The sequence below is a fragment of the Helicoverpa armigera genome, chromosome 15 (genome assembly GCF_030705265.1).
Source record: "Helicoverpa armigera isolate CAAS_96S chromosome 15, ASM3070526v1, whole genome shotgun sequence".
NCBI lineage: Eukaryota > Metazoa > Arthropoda > Insecta > Lepidoptera > Noctuidae > Helicoverpa > Helicoverpa armigera.
This window is the reverse complement of record NC_087134.1, coordinates 11,600,240-11,617,591: the sequence shown is the minus strand read 5'-3', so window position 1 is coordinate 11,617,591 and position 17,352 is coordinate 11,600,240. Positions and strand designations below refer to the sequence as shown.

The 17,352-nt window shown below is 38.2% G+C and overlaps 4 protein-coding genes across 4 annotated transcripts; 3 read left to right on the top strand and 1 right to left on the bottom strand.

Annotated features, from left to right (window-relative positions):
* The first annotated feature begins 1,786 nt into the window (after positions 1–1,786).
* LOC135116673 (pupal cuticle protein 36-like) lies at positions 1,787–9,556 on the top strand. Its single transcript, XM_064038284.1, has 8 exons — positions 1,787–1,879; positions 2,085–2,551; positions 2,640–2,770; positions 2,851–3,146; positions 8,514–8,525; positions 8,611–9,011; positions 9,098–9,228; positions 9,320–9,556. The coding sequence occupies exons 1-8, from the start codon at positions 1,871–1,873 to the stop codon at positions 9,520–9,522; spliced, it is 1,650 nt and encodes a 549-aa protein (XP_063894354.1). The 5' UTR covers positions 1,787–1,870; the 3' UTR covers positions 9,523–9,556.
* Positions 5,220–6,935, top strand: LOC126055520 (pupal cuticle protein 27-like). Its single transcript, XM_049844989.2, has 4 exons — positions 5,220–5,287; positions 5,372–5,772; positions 5,859–5,989; positions 6,082–6,935. The coding sequence occupies exons 1-4, from the start codon at positions 5,279–5,281 to the stop codon at positions 6,282–6,284; spliced, it is 744 nt and encodes a 247-aa protein (XP_049700946.2). The 5' UTR covers positions 5,220–5,278; the 3' UTR covers positions 6,285–6,935.
* A 1,295-nt stretch (positions 9,557–10,851) lies between the features above and the next one.
* Positions 10,852–12,115, top strand: LOC110376228 (uncharacterized). The gene is made up of 4 exons (XM_021334637.3): positions 10,852–10,965; positions 11,050–11,462; positions 11,540–11,670; positions 11,785–12,115. The coding sequence occupies exons 1-4, from the start codon at positions 10,957–10,959 to the stop codon at positions 12,057–12,059; spliced, it is 828 nt and encodes a 275-aa protein (XP_021190312.3). The 5' UTR covers positions 10,852–10,956; the 3' UTR covers positions 12,060–12,115.
* A 2,144-nt stretch (positions 12,116–14,259) lies between these two features.
* On the bottom strand, positions 14,260–16,010 carry LOC110376214 (pupal cuticle protein 27). Its single transcript, XM_021334618.3, has 4 exons — positions 15,688–16,010; positions 15,059–15,459; positions 14,846–14,976; positions 14,260–14,727 (listed from the first exon to the last, which is right to left on the bottom strand). Exons 1-4 carry the CDS (start codon positions 15,694–15,696, stop codon positions 14,309–14,311), a joined length of 960 nt encoding a protein of 319 aa, XP_021190293.3. The 5' UTR covers positions 15,697–16,010; the 3' UTR covers positions 14,260–14,308.
* Between the last annotated feature and the right edge of the window lie 1,342 nt (positions 16,011–17,352).

Genomic DNA, 17,352 nt, shown 5'->3' with positions numbered 1-17,352 from the left:
CGCAAAAACCCCAATTACTTTGTACTCGCTTATGTGTATTTAAATATTGCTGTAAATCGATACAAGTTTATTATTTGGTCGATATTATTTGGCAAAAGTTAATTAATCACGATTTGGTCTGCTATCACAACGATCTTCGGAAGCCGATCCATATTGTAAGGTCATATTGGTGTGGGGTGACCATGCGTTGTTTATTATAGAGACTTTCTCTAAAGAAAACTTTACAGTATATATATTTTTTTTAGTACGTTCTCTCTGAGTAATTTATAAATCAAGGTAATAAAATTGATGAATGTTGATTGATGTATGATTTGTTAAAATTGACAGATTATTGCAATGAAAAAATTATAATTAATTTCTATTGTTGAATAATTATTTATTTGTTTTGTGGGTATCAACATTACACAGGTACATTCATGCCCTTGAAAATTCAAAATAATAGTTGTGCCTTTAGAAGCCATATAATCGCTTACAATAATTAAACAATGCATCACTTACAATAAAACTCTTAATAAACCTATTATTAAATCATAATTATGACTTCTATAAATGAAGATTTTAATTGCTGATGGATGCTTAAACAATGACAGAGCTTTCCGTCTCAATAGGAACTTGATGTCACGTATAATAAAAGGTATTAATATCTTGAGATTTCAAGGTCTATTTTGAACCCTTCTCACGTCCAAAATGTCAATATATATGTCATGTGAGCATTGTAGCATTATAACAGTACAATGCATGGTTTTTATTCAAAGGATTTATTGATGTGACATTAAAATACCTACATAAGTTCGAAGAACTTTATTATAAACCTTTTGTATATTTTGTAGCTTTGGATTTAATATAGAATTTTATTGATGATGATGGATGTTAATCTGAGAAAGTATATTGTAACCCGAACAAACAAGACCAAAAATCTATTTTGAAAAAAATATTATTTTTTTACACGTACTTCCTTTCTATTAGGAATATAATTATGTCAATACATAATATTATGTCACAATATTAAGTCACTCTAAAATAGACTTACAAGTTTCTGAAATGTGTTTATAGATTTATTTTTATTTTTTCTAAAAAAGCTTTCCGCCAACTCCCAAACGATGGCCACCCTATAAAAGAAGCTCGCAATGGAATTTGTAAGTGGGCAAGGTCGAAAATTGATGCGCGATCGAGACTAAGTGTCCGTATGCACGGTAATACGACCATTCAAATAGGATTTGTGTGTCAAGCGCACTATGTGGGAAGGAACCAAGCTGTAATGTTAATGTTCGTAGCTAATGTGTAATGTTTTGTGGAGTTCAAGTTGAACCAAAACTATTAAACAAGAAAACGATGATTTATAATATGTACAGGTACCAAGATGCCATCATCGTTATCTTGTATCGACTAAAAACTATGTGCAATAATTTAATGATAAGGTTTTCTGACTCTACAGAGGTAACACTGGAAAACTTTCATTTAATTGCACAACATCGTAAGAAAGCTTGAGGAAAATGTTTGGATTTCAGACATATTTCAGCTAGCAAAAAAAAAATGATAGACACTTTTTAATGGACCCTAGAAATATTATTAAAAGATACCATTGTTAAACCAGCTACAATAATCACCCATCCATCAAGATCTGCAGATACACTCAAAGTGCAAAAGATGACCTAACGAGGTATCTTGCATAAAGCCGTCCCCGACAATTATACAAGTCCATCCTCGAAGTCATAATATCGTGATGATGAAACATCGACCACGACTTGAGAAGAAGTAGATCGACCTACAACAAACTATATATACTGTACTGACGTTGTAAGGTTATCAGTTGCAGCCACAGCTTCTGGGTAGCAAGTTCATCTTACCAACAGCAAAACAAATAATAACAATGAAATTGGTGAGATAAAAGTTGCTTTGGATAGTAAAACAAATATTAATTGTATCAAGAAAGAATAACAAATATTTGGGAGATGTCAATAAATAGTTTTATCTTGATCTAATAATTACCAGGATTAAAATGATCATGATTAAATTAGAAACCCACAAACAATACTTAAATAAATACGTTTAATAATCATACTTATCAATTTTTTTTGTTGTAGTTCATCGTGTTAGCCGCCGTCGCATTGGCCCAGGCCGCCAAATTGGACAAGACCTACCTCCCACCCAACGCTCAATCTTCAGCTGGATCTGCCTTCCTCGAAACTCCTCGTCTGTCTAACGGATTCCAAGACCAAACTGGTGCCTTCTCCAATGGATTCTCCAACACTGATGCTTACTCCCAGAATGGTGCTAACTCCCAGAATGATGCCTACTCCCAGAACGGTGCTTACTCCCAGACTGGTGCTTACTCAGGTTTCGAAGCTCGTCCCGAGCGCGCTCAGGCTGCCTTCGAGAGGAACGCTGCTATCCTCCGTCAGGACAACTCCAATGATGGAGAGACTTACGCGTACGCTTATGAAACTGAGAACGGCATCTCCGCCGAGGAGAACGGAGTGGCGACCAATGGAGTCCAGGCTCAGGGCGGTTACTCCTACACTGGTGACGACGGCCAGGTCTACTCTGTGAGGTAAGGATTTATTTATCCAGACTGATAGGTATATTACGAAAAACAAAATTCGAACTTGGACATGTTTAAAAACTGTTGATATTAACAGGTACACCGCTGACGAGAACGGATTCCAGCCCCAGGGTGACCACCTCCCCACTCCCCCTCCTATCCCTGAAGAGATCCTGAAGGCTCTGGAACAGAACGCCCGCGATGAGGCTGCCGGTATCTACGATGACGGTAAGGATCTTAATTAACAATTCAGTTGGTTCCCGGCCTAGCTTTAGCTAATGATTTAAATATTTTTTTTTTGTGCACAGGTTCCTACAGCGAAGGCAAATACGAGGGCACCAACCAACAACAGTACTATAACGATAACGCTCAAGCTATCAACTACAACAACGCTCCGTCTAACAACTACAATGATGCTCAGTCCAACAACTACAACAATGCTGATGCCGTCGTCACCAACAACGCTCTCCTCGGCAACGACGCTACTGGAAGCGGCAGCTCCGTCGCCGGCGTGCAGAAAGCGTACCTCCCTCCCTTCGCTCAGCGCAACAACCAGAGGAGCGGAGCGAGGCAATCCTCCTTCAACGCGAGAGACGGATACCGTTACTAGAGACTGTAGAATTATGATTGTTAAAACGACTTATTAAAATTAAATAATGTATTTATGACTAAACTGATTTAGTTGTTTGATTTATAAATTAATTAATCCTTACATCAGCATAAAAAAAATAGGTACATAGGAGTATAAGCACCAAGAGGCTTCAATGATGGGAATAATGACACACAACCCATGACTGTAATAAATGAATAAATTATTAGCTTCTGCCAGCGGTTTTAGCTCGTCTCGTACGATTCGCAATGGGATATAGTAGCATTTAGCCATTCTCGATTAATGGGCTATCAAGATTAGACTGAAAGAACATTTAAAATAAATGAACAGGATGTTTGCAACTCTGGAATCTGATTCGAGACGATTCCGCGATTTTTCCGCCATTATACAAGGCATATTCAGCCGCTGAAATATTCATGATAAATTCGTAGTCGGCGATGAGTCGAAACATTTCCACTGCTGGATAAATGCCTCCTCCAAGCTGGGTAGATTTGCCTATATATCAATACCGCACTAAGCTGGCGTGCTGGCATACGCACTGTGGAATATTTTAGCTTCGGAGATGCTGCTACCCATCGCCGAGCGATTAGGACATATCAGTGTTAATTTACCCCGAAATACGACTCTTCCAAAGGATGCGAAAAATGAAAGTGTTTTAATGCATTACAAATACAATCATGCATTGACAAAGGTTGAGTATCATACCAAATTAAGTATCACGTCAAAGTTAGTTGTTATTTTGAAATGAGCTAAATAGGTAGGTCTGTAGAACTAAAAAAACACTTCACGCTTTGTATGCAATTTTTAAGATTCATTTCCAAACATTTTCCAAATTCTCTTAATATTAATGTTGAATGCCTCTTTTTCATAAATGAGGCAAAGAGATTATGGGTATTAACTTTGTAAAGAATCTCATTCCAGAAAATAAAAGAATTGATAAAGATTTCATTCAATATAAGCCCTTTCCTCAATCTCAAGACACGCAGCATTCCGAGTTTAACACCATTCCATCAGTCATGATCCATTTCACCCCTGAAATGTACTAAAAACAATAAAATATTCAAAAACCACACAAAAATAGCGTTTTATGTAACTAAGTTTTAGATATTTGCCTACTATGGAAACATGCAAATTAACTACTAATTCTGAAGGATTTTTTGTATATCAATGTTCTGAAAACTTTGACTTTGTTTTTGAAGGTTAGAAGTGAGACGCTGTCTAGCAATGACTTCTCACAGTTTCAATATTTTTATTGTAGGCAATTGTATGCTTGACATTTATTGTATTTATTTGAATCAGGCATCTAAGGCCCATAGAAAAATACAATACACAAATATTATAACATTAAAACATACACTAATAATATTGATTTCAAAGTTTAATCACATCTATCTCAATAGTTTAAGAGTTAGTTATTTCCTAGATTCGATGAAACTGCAGAGGCTGAGGAAACTCAGCTGTCATCCCAATCATCAGAGAAATATTTTTATATACTTTGATGACATCATTTCCGTTTAACTTAATTAATTAACTTAAGGTAATACTAAGCCTAAGAAAAGACCTACATTATTATTTGTGACGTCATATACGTACTGTACATTAAAACATACTGACAGTTAATTGGTCAAGGTGAACTAATGCTTCCGGTAACTGCGTTCCAGTTATTGACCCATCTGCTTTTTGCGCACATCACGATGTTACAGTTAAAATCGGACAAGGTAATATTATTACATTCCAATCAAAATACATCATAGTTAAGAAGCATAAAATTACCGTTCCAGATCTAGAAAAAGCCTTGCCCATTTATAGATTGCTAATTGAAAAAAGATACAAATATTTGATAAATCATACAACGTATATTTGACCCTAACAATATACTCATACCAGTACATTTTGCTTATAATATGTACCGAAACTTTCTTATCGGTGAGCTTCAGTAAAGGTCAACCGCAATAGAACAAGTTCATCCCCGAGCATCGCATCGTCATTAAGAAACATTGCCGCTACTTGCGATGTTACTAATTGATCTGCACCTGACTATATATACTGTGATAACGCGCAGAGGTTATCAGTTGCAGCCACGGCTTCTGGGCAACAAGTTCAACAATAAATAAAAAATATTAAAAATGAAATTGGTAAGCTTACGTAGTGAAAGTGATGTAGTGAGTGCTACTGTGTATCGAATGTTAAGTGTTGTTAAATATTGAATTATTTTTCAGTTTATCATCTTAGCTTCAGTGGCTTTGGCCCAGGCCGCCAAACTGGACAGGACCTACCTCCCACCCAACGCACAAGCTGCCGCAGGATCTGCTTTCCTCGAGACTCCTCGTCAGTCCAACGGATTCCGCGACCAATCCGGTGCTTACTCCAACCCCAACGCGTATGCCCAGACTGGTGCTTACTCAGGCTTCGAAGCTCGTCCCGAGCGCGCTCAAGCTGCCTTCGAGAGGAACGCTGCTATCTTCCGTCAGGACAACTCCAATGATGGAGAGACTTACGCGTACGCTTATGAAACTGAGAACGGCATCTCCGCCGAGGAGAACGGAGTGGCGACCAATGGAGTCCAGGCTCAGGGCGGTTACTCCTACACTGGTGACGACGGCCAGGTCTACTCTGTGAGGTGAGAATTTATACGATCTAAGTACCTAGCATTGCTTTCAAGTTGGCCTATGAAAACCTTACAATAACTTTATTTTTTTTGTTTAGGTACACAGCTGACGAGAACGGATTCCAGCCCCAGGGTGATCACCTTCCCACTCCTCCTCCTATCCCTGAAGAGATCCTGAAGGCCCTGGAACAGAACGCTCGCGATGAGGCAGCTGGTATCTTCGATGATGGTAAGCCTTCTACTTCTGACATTGTTTGTAGAGCCTTCGAGTTTTTGGTATAAGAAATGAACATCTCAATAAATATTGTCTTTGTGTGCCAGGATCTTACAGCGAAGGTAAATACGCTACTGATAGCCAACAACAGTACTACAACAACGCTGCTCTCGGCAACGACGCTACTGGAAGCGGCAGCTCCGTCGCCGGCGTGCAGAAAGCGTACCTCCCTCCCTTCGCTCAGCGCAACAACCAGAGGAGCGGAGCGAGGCAATCCTCCTTCAACGCGAGAGACGGATATCGTTACTAAAGACTGTGAAATGAATTGTTAAAATAAATCATATTATTTATTTCTAAACATATTTGTTTGTATATTGTCATTATGAACCCCTTTAAGACATTTGGTATTTATTAAAATTATATGACAGATAACAAGATCTGAAAATGAAGAATCAATAAAGCAAACAAGTTACTGGGTTTCTGGGTTTAAAACTAGCATTCATAAAAATGAACGAAAGAAATTAGTTACTTCGCGCCTATTTACTTCATTTCTTAGATTACTAGCTTCTGCCTGCGATTTTAACCACGTCTAATAACAAATACGACACTACCCAATATAGCATTCATGAATACAAATCTATCACCTCGTGCCTTGAAAAATTGAGACTTTTCACGTCACTATTCCAGGAACCCCGTGAGCCAGACAGCTTTATTCTCATGCCGTGGTGTTGTTGGGAATTATTTTTGGCTTATGTTTAACTGATCACCAGATATAGTAACAAACAGCAGACAAAAATAGTAAATGATCACCAAAATGAAACTCGCATTTTAATGTAAAACTATCACCAAAGTTTTAACACTTTGCTATCCTATTTAAGTGAAATTACTCCAAAATAAATCATGCGTAAGCCAAAAATAGTAAATGATCACCAAAATTAAACCACCATTTTAAAGTAAGATTATAATTAGATTATTCCCATTATTTTTAGGAGATTTGGCATACAAAGAGCAATTTTGTTTTAAATTATAATACTTAATGTACTCGTGTAAGACCTTTGATGATATTACGTTAACAAAAAAAAACAAATAAAAAAATATTTTAATTTCAAACATCATCATTTGCATTTTACTATAATCCTCTCGTCTGAATGTAAATAAATAACTGTTATTTGCATTTTCCCACTAAAATTCTTCTTGGTTTACTCTGGACGCAAAGTAGTATTCAACCCTAGTAGTAGTAGTAGTAGTAGTAGTAGTAGTAGTAGTATTCGTAAATCAACCCTTACCCTTAACATTTTTATTATTCACTTCATCGTAGCCTTTTCCCAACTATGTTGGAGTCCACATTCAGTCTAACAGGCTTCAGCTGAGTACCTACACATACAAGTGGTTTTCATGGAGCTACTGCCTTTCTGACTTCCTCAACTCAGTTTCTTGGGCAACCCAAAACCCCATGGTAGACACACTCATTGAGATAAAGAAAAGTAAATTTCATGAAAGAATTATGTTCTGTACCCGGAATAAAAGTACCGTTTTCATGCATTTCATCATCGTCATCAATCGGTTCAAGCGTTATAGCGTAAAAGCGTAACAAACATACAAATAAACCAACTCTATAAGTAAGGATTCACGGCCGTATTATTTTTCGATCATGACATTTGATGGTATGCTCTAATTTGCCTTTCAAGGATACCCATACCTGATGACCGTTTAAGATCATGTTCATACATGTAATTACTTGTTACATCTTATAATCAGTTGATCAAGGTGAACTAATGGTTCCGGTAACTGCGATCCAGTTATTGACCCATCTACTTCTGGTGTATATCACGAAGTTACAAAGAGTCATTTTTTAATTATTGTATAACTTATGAAACTGCATGGAATGGCTTATCTTTTGTTGTCAATAAAGGTCTAGAAAGTTACCTGTGAGAAGTTAAAGTTTGTGAGGGTGGGGGAAATACATAATCCATCTATCAACTCAACAGTTGCGTCATTGCGAAAGAAAAGGCACAGCAAAAAGAAATTGCTCCTAAAACGATCGTTACAGTACGTTCTTATGAAATTCACATGGATTTAGGCTATATTTTTAATTCAAAAGCATCTATTTTTTGTAAAAAAACTTAATTTCTATGTAAAAAAATTAAATCACGGGGTACAAAACGTCGTCCTTATGTACCTATTTTCACTAAAAAGCAGTGGTGCAACAATCTCCCCTGATCCCTGTCTGATAGGTTCGAAAAACGTTTTAACAATCTTAGGTCATCTTAATGACTATGCTAAATAACTTCCATGTGTTGTATTGTATTACATATACCTAGTTAAACTTTCTTATCGGTGAGCTTCAGTAAAGGTCAACCGCAATAGAACAAGTTCATCCCCGAGCATCGCATCGTCATTAAGAAACATTGCCGCTACTTGCGATGTTACTAATTGATCTGCACCTGACTATATATACTGTGATAACGCGCAGAGCTTATCAGTTGCATCCACGGCTTCTGGGCAGCAGGTTCAATACAACAATAAATAAAAAATATTAAAAATGAAATTGGTAAGCTGACGTAGTAAAAGTGATCTAGTGAGTGCTACTGTTTATCGAAAGTTAAGTGTTGTTAAATTTTTAAATAATTTTTCAGTTCATCATCTTAGCATCAGTGGCTCTGGCTCAGGCCGCCAAACTGGACCGGACCTACCTCCCACCCAACGCACAAGCTGCCGCAGGATCTGCCTTCCTCCAGACTCCTCGTCAGTCCAACGGATTCCGCGACCAATCCGGTGCTTACTCCAACCCCAACGCGTATGCCCAGACTGGTGCTTACTCAGGCTTCGAAGCTCGTCCCGAGCGCGCTCAGGCTGCCTTCGAGAGGAACGCTGCTATCCTCCGTCAGGACAACTCCAATGATGGAGAGACTTACGCGTACGCTTATGAAACTGAGAACGGCATTTCCGCTGAGGAGAACGGAGTGGCGACCAATGGAGTCCAGGCTCAGGGCGGCTACTCCTACACTGGCGATGACGGCCAGGTCTACTCTGTGAAGTGAGAATTTATACGATCTAGTGACCTAGGTTTGCTATCATGTTGGCCTATGAAAACCTAACAATAACTCAATTTTTTTTGTTTAGGTATACCGCTGACGAGAACGGATTCCAGCCCCAGGGTGACCATCTCCCCACTCCTCCCCCCATCCCTGAAGAGATTCTGAAGGCTCTGGAACAGAACGCTCGCGACGAGGCTGCTGGTATCTTCGATGATGGTAAGCCTTCGGCTTCTAACATTATATATAGAGCCTAGGAGTTTTGGCAACTTAAATGAACATCTCAATAAATATTGTCTTTGTGTGCCAGGATCTTACAGCGAAGGTAAATACGCTACTGATAGCCAACAACAGTACTACAACAACGCTGCTCTCGGCAACGACGCTACTGGAAGCGGCAGCTCCGTCGCCGGCGTGCAGAAAGCGTACCTCCCTCCCTTCGCTCAGCGCAACAACCAGAGGAGCGGAGCGAGGCAATCCTCCTTCAACGCGAGAGACGGATACCGTTACTAGAGACTGTAGAATGACTTTGTTGAAATAAATTATATTTATTACCTACCTTAAATGTGTTACATTTCCTTATCACTAATGAACCCCTTTGAAAGCAGAATGTTTTGAATTTCAGTAGACTAAAACTCTGATTATTTTTTTTATGTCAACCAGCGGTGATTCCAGTAATAAAATGTCTTCCAGCTTAACGTCGGTTAAAAATCGCTGATACAATCCAAAAATACGAAGAATAACCAATGGTCTACGAGAGTAATCTTTTCAACCCATGAAAAGATTACTCTTAAAAATCAATCATCAAAATCAAAACACTAAAAAACTTCATAACTTTATTAGCTTCTGACCACTTCTTCTTCTTCAATTTAAGAGCCCAGCTCTTGTCGGTCCAGCTCCTTCCATTTACGGCTATCTAGCGCCAACTCCTGATCTTCCTTATACGTCACAACATTCACCTTCTCTTTAATTTAAGCTGTATTATTTATTCTGACCACTGATCTGTATTATTTTTAAATCATGAGTTTTTGATGGTATGCTCTAATTTACCTTTCAAGGATACCCATACCTGATGACCGTTTAAGATGATATTCATATAATATTTATTACATCTTACAATCAATTGATCAAAGTTAAACTAATTTTTCCGGTAACTGCGTCCCAGTTATTGACACATTTGTTTTTTCATTCATAAAGAAAATCTATTTTGAAATTATTTCACAAGTTATGGGAAAACATCACAGGATTGCTTGTGAAAAGTTGAATGCAGTCGTATGATTTAATAATATTTGTGTGAACCAAGGAAATACATGATCTTTATAATTGCGTCATTATAATAATAATCATTACTAGAGAACTATGAAATGTTCCAGACAAACCAGCAATTATTATTGTTACTTAAACAACCCTTAGGTACACCACGATCTTATGAAAATTACATGGGTATGGATAAATATATTCAAATTTAAGTTCAAAGGTTTCAAATTCAAAACAACACTTTGCAATGTCAATGAAATAATAAAAAAAAGAACTGATTCCCTGGCGCCTTTTCACTAGTGGTGATTTCATGTCAAAATTTCACTATAATCCTGAAAGGAAGTGGTGCAACAAACTACCTAGTAACATAAGTCTGTCTGGTAGGTTTCAAGAACGTTGTTCTATATTAGTTCATCTTAATTACTGTGCAAAATTACATCCAGGTATTGCATATACATACATACGTAGTTAAACTTTCTTATCGATGAGCGTAGGTACTATATTTGTAAAGGTCAACCGCAGCATCCCCGAGAGTGGTATTGTCATTAAGAAACATAGGCCGCTACTTGCGATGTTATTAATTGATCTGCACCTGAATATATATACTGTGATAACTCGCAGAGGTTATCAGTTGCATACAGACCTTCTGGTCAGAAGGGCCAATACAAAAATACATTAAAAATAATAAAAATGAAATTGGTAAGCTGACGTAGTGGAAGTGATCTAGTGAGTGATACTGTGTATCGAATGTAAAGTGTTGTAAAATATCAATTTATTTTTCAGTTCGTAATTTTAGCTTCAGTGGCTCTGGCCCAGGCCGCCAAATTGGTCAGGTCTTACCTAACTCCCTACGCACGAGCAGCCGCTGGATCTGACTTCCTCGGCACTCCTCGAGAGTCCACCAGATTCCTGGACGAAAGTGGTTCGTTATCCAATGTTTTTGCCGAAACCGATGTTTACGCCCAGACTGATGCTTTCTCAAGCTTGGAAAGTCGTCCCGACCGCGGTCAGGCTGCCTTCGAGAGGAACGCTGCTATCCTCAATCAGGAGATCCAAAATGCTGAAGAGACTTACGCGTACGCTTATGAAACTGAGAACGGCATCTCCGCCGAGGAGCACGGAGTGGCGTCCAATGGAGTCAAGGCTCAGGGCAGTTACTCTTACATTGGCGTTGACGGCCAGATCTACTCTGTGAGGTAAGAAAAAGTAACTTAACTTTGAATTGACACCTAAATGTGATAATTGCCCTGTATCTCAAAAATTTCTTTATCAGGTACACAGCTGACGAGAACGGCTTCCAGCCCAAGGGTGACCACCTCCCGACTTCCCCTCCCATCCCTGAAGAGATCCTGAAGGCTCTGGAACAGAACGCTCGCGATGAGGCCGCCGGTATTTACGATGATGGTAAGCTTTCAACTATTATATTTCCCATGCCATTAGACATTGAAAGCATTCCTTATTGCCTCTCGTATTTAGATGTTAATTAATGTCCTTATTTACTCCTTTATCTTTTCCCAGGTTCTTACAGAGAAGGCAAATACGCCAATGAATACCAACAACAGTACTACAATGCTGATGCCATCGTCACCAACAACGCTCTCCTCGTGCCGAAAGCGTACCTCCCTCCCTTCGCTCAGCACCACAACCACAGGAGCGGAGCGAGGCAATTCTCCTTCAACAACGCTGTTCCCCGCTATGAAGCTTCCGAAAGTGCTGGCTCCATTTATGGAGTCCAGAAGGCGTATCTTCCACCTGTAGCTCGAAGACATTCTTTCATCGCGAGAGACGGCTAGCGTTATTGAGACCGAGACTGATGTTTGTAACTGTAAAATAAATATTGGACATCAAACGTTTTCTGTTTACAATTCTATCACGGTTAGTTAGTTTTTCATAGTTTAATTTTCATTGCACCTAAAAAAAACAAAACCTATAGATAAATAATATTTATATGGTACATATACAACATGTTACAGCCTTTTTATCATCCCACTGCCGGGCACAGGCCTCCTCTCACACGGAGAAGGATTTAGCACTAATCACCACGCTTGCTGAATGTGGGTTGGTGATTTCCGACTTTATAGTCCAGGATTTGTCAAGATGTTTTTCTTCACCTTTGTTTCAGGCATTGGTGTCCAAGATATACTTAGAAAGTACATATAAAACTTGAAGTTGCATTGGTACTTGCTTAACCTGGAATCGAACCCACACCCTCAAACTGGAGAGGTTGGTTCTGTACCCACTAGGCCACCAGATATAATACAATAAAAGTGGCTTATACTTTAAAGCATAAATTAAAAATAAAGAATCGTATGTCCAACTACAAATAAATGATTTTACAATACTGCATAAACGGCATAGTCTAGTACTTTACTTCATTAAAACAAAAAGCAAAGCACAGAACTACGTGAAGTTATCAATGCCCTTGAAATTAATGTTCCAGTTCAACTATCTTGAGCGAACTGTTTCACAAGGATCTTCATCATTAGACTACCAGTACACTGACAACTGTTAGTCGGCCGATAGTTTGTTTGGGCTCTTAAATCTGTATGAAGATGAATGGTAGTAAGCACATGACAACGATCAGGTATTGGGTATATCACACCGACTAAAAATTTTGATTTTACGATTTTCTTAAAAAAATATATTTTCTTCGTAAGTTGCGTTGTAAGGAGAAAAATATTTTTGAATATATTTCGTGAATTCAAATAAAAAAAATGATCAGTTTAGTACCAAATAAATGCCTGATTGTAGTTACATGTGTACTTCCATTCATCTTCATACTGATTTAAGACCCCAAATCAACTATCGGGCGACTAAAATTTTGTAGTGTGCGCGTACTCTTGCTATATAATACTACAAATTATTTAAAGATAACGTGTCGTGATGTGTAGCAATTGAAGTTACGTGTATTAAGATTAAATTGAATTTTAAGACAGCATTGCACAAATGGATGAGTAGGCTGCTGTCTAGATCTGTTTGTATCGGATTGCCTTGAGCAATGATCTGATTTGATGTATTTGTAGCTCATGAAGTTTGTGCAATTCAAGCTCTTTCTTTGGAACTTCTTGCCCACAAATGAAATCAAATAGAAATTGGATGTTAAATGAGTTGATACATTAGGCATTGTTATTGTACTGTGACCGAATTATTAGCCTTTGTTCATTTAAAGGGACCAAATGTTGATTTAGGTTTTCAGCCCTACAAATTAATCCAGATTCAACAACCTAAAAGACAAATCTTAGTTCTGACTTAAAAACCACAAAGGAAGATGTGGACCACAAAGGGAGGTGTTTTATTTTTAGAATGTTTGTGCGATTACAATAAAAACTGAGAACAGTCCTCCCTCAAATGACTCAATATTGAAAAATCGAACAGCAATTTGTTTTACTAATCCCACGATAAGCGTGGGATGGGAAAGACTATTTACTTTATCTCGACAACTTTCAGATTTTAACTAAGAATTTAATGCCTGATAAGGATTTTATAATGATTCGTTTTATTTTGTTCTTGTTAGCACATTTATCAGTCTTGGTAATCATTTATCTTGACCTGTTGTAATTTTTAAGATTCAGATGTTTTTAGGTGATGTCAGTCACAATAATTATTCTCGTATCGGCTTGTAGTTGTGAGGCAAACGTCATAATGTTGTGATAAAGGGTATGTACTTGTAAGAATAAAGAAAATAATATTAAATCTAAAGAGGCGATACACTTTACAGGTAGGTATCTATTTAAGTTATGCAAGTTGTAATGTACTAAATACAAAACAGTTTCAAAGCTCTTTAAATATGTATACTGAACCTGATCAGTATTTGTTTTTCCAAATAAGTTTTCTAAGGCTGTGAAAATAATGATTATTTTATATGCACGAGAAATGAAAATTGGTGTTGTTTCCTTATACTTATGGAAGCCTAGTGTAACATTAATACTGACGGGTATATTTGGAACTGTTCAACTTCAAGAACAATCAAACCATACAAAATGTCGTAAAAAATATGTATAATTTATTTTCAGATCATTTAACAATCATAATTCAACAGTCTCTAGTAACGGTATCCGTCTCTCGCGTTGAAGGAGGATTGCCTCGCTCCGCTCCTCTGGTTGTTGCGCTGAGCGAAGGGAGGGAGGTACGCTTTCTGGACGCCAGCGACGGAGCTGCCGCTTCCAGTAGCGTCGTTGCGGGCAAAAGCGTTCCTGTTGAAGGCAGGTTGCTGGGCTCTGATTCCCTGGTTGTTGCGTTGAGCGAAAGGCGGGAGGTACGCCTTTTGGACTCCATTGATAGCGCTGCCGCTTCCAGCGTTGTTGCGGGCGAAAGCGTTGTTGTTGAAGGCGGGTTGTTGGTTGTTGCGCTGAGCGAAGGGAGGAAGGTATGCCTTCTGGACTCCAGCGATAGGGGCTTGAGCGTTTTGGCTGTGGTACTGTTGTTGGTTGTTGCTGGCGTATGAAGCATCACGATATGATCCTGGAAAAATAGAGAGGATTAGATATCAATGTTGTAGTTTTGAACCCAGTGTTGATATAACAAATTAGATGCAATAAAAAAATTGTAAACAAATAGTGCATTCAAATGTTTTGCTCACCATCGTCAGATTTGCCGGCAGCAGCAGCACGGGCATTCAATTCCAGAGACTTCAAGATTTCTTCAGGGATGGGGGGAGGAGTGGGGAGGTGGTCACCCTGGGGTTGGAAACCGTTCTCGTCAGCGGTGTACCTGAACAAAATACATAAGGTTAAAGTAAAATTATTGTAGCTCAACTGAATACCAATGATTATTAGATTGTATTTTTTTTTACCTCACGGAGTAGACCTGGCCGTCGTCACCAGTGTAGGAGTAACCGCCCTGAGCCTGGACTCCATTGGTCGCCACTCCGTTCTCCTCGGCGGAGATGCCGTTCTCAGTTTCATAAGCGTACGCGTAAGTCTCTCCATCATTGGAGTTGTCCTGACGAAGGATAGCAGCGTTCCTCTCGAAGGCAGCCTGAGCGCGCTCGGGACGAGCTTCGAAGCCTGAGTAAGCACCATTCTGGGCATAGGCGTTGGGGTTGGAGTAAGCACCGGATTGGTCGCGGAATCCGTTGGACTGACGAGGAGTCTGGAGGAAGGCAGATCCTGCAGCAGCTTGTGCGTTGGGCGGGAGGTAGGTCCTGTCCAATTTGGCGGCCTGAGCCAATGTGACGGCGGCTAATACGATGAACTAGAAAATACAACATAGTGAACTTTAATTGCAGATACCATTTTACTTTTGAAAGTTGATCTTCAAGTGACTAGAGAAATGAGTTGTAATTTTTTATAATTTTACTCTTCTGATTTGAATTTTTTTAATTTTTTTTTCACTCGTTGTACATGAAATTGTTATATTTGTTTTATTATAAATCTGTTTAACTGTAAACTTTTTTTGCTCCAAATATTGTTACTAGCTCACCAATTTCATTTTTGCTGTTTGTAAGATGAACTTGCTACCCAGAAGCTGTGGATGCAACTGATAACTCTTCAATGTCAGCTCACTATATATAGTTGTGTGTAAGTCGATCTACTTCTTATTTACCAGCACATAATATTTCATAATCAAGATTCTTGTTCGAGGATGGTTCAGTCTAATTGTAGATGGCCTTAGCCAACTGATTGAGATAGCTCTGATATTAAAAGGTGTAATCATGCTATTGAACTAGATAATGATCTGGTTTTCTATTAGGTTTGGGAGGTCAAAAGTCAGACGCTATAAATCAAATATATTCAATCCAAATTCTAATGGAGTAATGAGGTAAAAGTAAGGTCTGTATGTTATGTGGATAGCCGTCTTGTATCATATTATGGGTGTTTATTACCATAATAAGCCGAAGATGTGTAACTTTACTAAATGGGTGCGAAAATTTCTTAAAAGAAGAAGGTTTGTTTTTCTTACCACTACAAGTATCATCATCATCTTGCCCTTATTACATTTTATACCGAGACTGGTTCAGGATTTACTCACAAGTCATATTATATTATTTCTTTGTTTTTGCTATAACTACTCAAAATAAAACACTAACGATACAACAATAAATAAGACATCAATGTTAAAGTCATCGTTAAACAAACTCCTGAACAAATCTTTTTCTGCAAATCTAAATTACTTTTGTGGTTTATGCATAAAGTCGTAAAATAAAGTAGTACCAGTGATCAATTATATCATTATCTCGACAGTCTCGTTAGCCTAGTGGTCTAAAAGAACTGACTTATTTTGAAAGGAGCTTTGGGTTCAATTTAAATATAACAATGGTCGGCAATGTTTATAAGCTTACAGGACTCTATAAATTGCTGAAATTGAATCGCTTTTTGCGATATCGATGAAGAAGTTTGAAACTCTAATTGTCTAAACATGTTTCCTAATGTATTGTTATATTCCTCTACGTCAGGGACAAACGTTAGCCTCATTCAAAGATATACTATTTGTATGTCAAAACCTTTAAGATGCACCTATCAAAAACATCCTGAGTCATTCTTGACTGACAGATAAACAAAACATTTAGACGCACATCAATTTAGTATCAATAATTCTACATACAAATATGCATATCTAAACCTAACATCAAACAGCCATCATTCACATTTTACAACAGTAATAACATCTGAGGGCACGGCAGTGCCCCAGCCAAGACTCGAGCAAAGCGGGCACGGCCGTACCATCTTTTCTCGAAGCGTTTCGCGGCTATTTCAGCCCCCTGTATCTTCCATGTGAACAAAGCTAGGAGTTTAGGTTTTCGATGACCATGAGTAAGTATTAGAACAAGCTCAGTCCCAAAATTACAAGAAATTTAAATAAATAGTTTACGAGTTATGAGCGATCAAAGTTACACCATTTTGTCACTGACTCACTCACTGACCGATCATCAAAAGTCTAAGGTACTTCTAGCAAACTTAGAACCTTCAAATTTGGTACCAAGATAGGTTATTGGCTACATATAAAGGGAAAATTATAAAAACCTTAAAACTTTATAAAAAAATAGGAAACAAATTTATATTTGCGGTTTTTCAAGAACATTGTGTATGAATTTTGACTGCATTGATAACTTTGTTATTTATTTATGTACAAAATGTTACCATTTGT

Excerpts from the sequence above, each read along its gene's own strand:
- LOC110376228 (XM_021334637.3), top strand. Across the intron at positions 11,463-11,539 it reads GGCCAGATCTACTCTGTGAG|GTACACAGCTGACGAGAACG; the intron begins GTAAGAAAAAGT and ends TTTCTTTATCAG. Across the intron at positions 11,671-11,784 it reads CGCCGGTATTTACGATGATG|GTTCTTACAGAGAAGGCAAA; the intron begins GTAAGCTTTCAA and ends ATCTTTTCCCAG.
- LOC126055520 (XM_049844989.2), top strand. Across the intron at positions 5,773-5,858 it reads GGCCAGGTCTACTCTGTGAG|GTACACAGCTGACGAGAACG; the intron begins GTGAGAATTTAT and ends TTTTTTGTTTAG. Across the intron at positions 5,990-6,081 it reads AGCTGGTATCTTCGATGATG|GATCTTACAGCGAAGGTAAA; the intron begins GTAAGCCTTCTA and ends TTTGTGTGCCAG.
- LOC110376214 (XM_021334618.3), bottom strand. Across the intron at positions 14,977-15,058 it reads GGCCAGGTCTACTCCGTGAG|GTACACCGCTGACGAGAACG; the intron begins GTAAAAAAAAAT and ends TATTTTGTTCAG. Across the intron at positions 14,728-14,845 it reads TGCCGGCAAATCTGACGATG|GATCATATCGTGATGCTTCA; the intron begins GTGAGCAAAACA and ends CTATTTTTCCAG.
- LOC135116673 (XM_064038284.1), top strand. Across the intron at positions 9,012-9,097 it reads GGCCAGGTCTACTCTGTGAA|GTATACCGCTGACGAGAACG; the intron begins GTGAGAATTTAT and ends TTTTTTGTTTAG. Across the intron at positions 9,229-9,319 it reads TGCTGGTATCTTCGATGATG|GATCTTACAGCGAAGGTAAA; the intron begins GTAAGCCTTCGG and ends TTTGTGTGCCAG.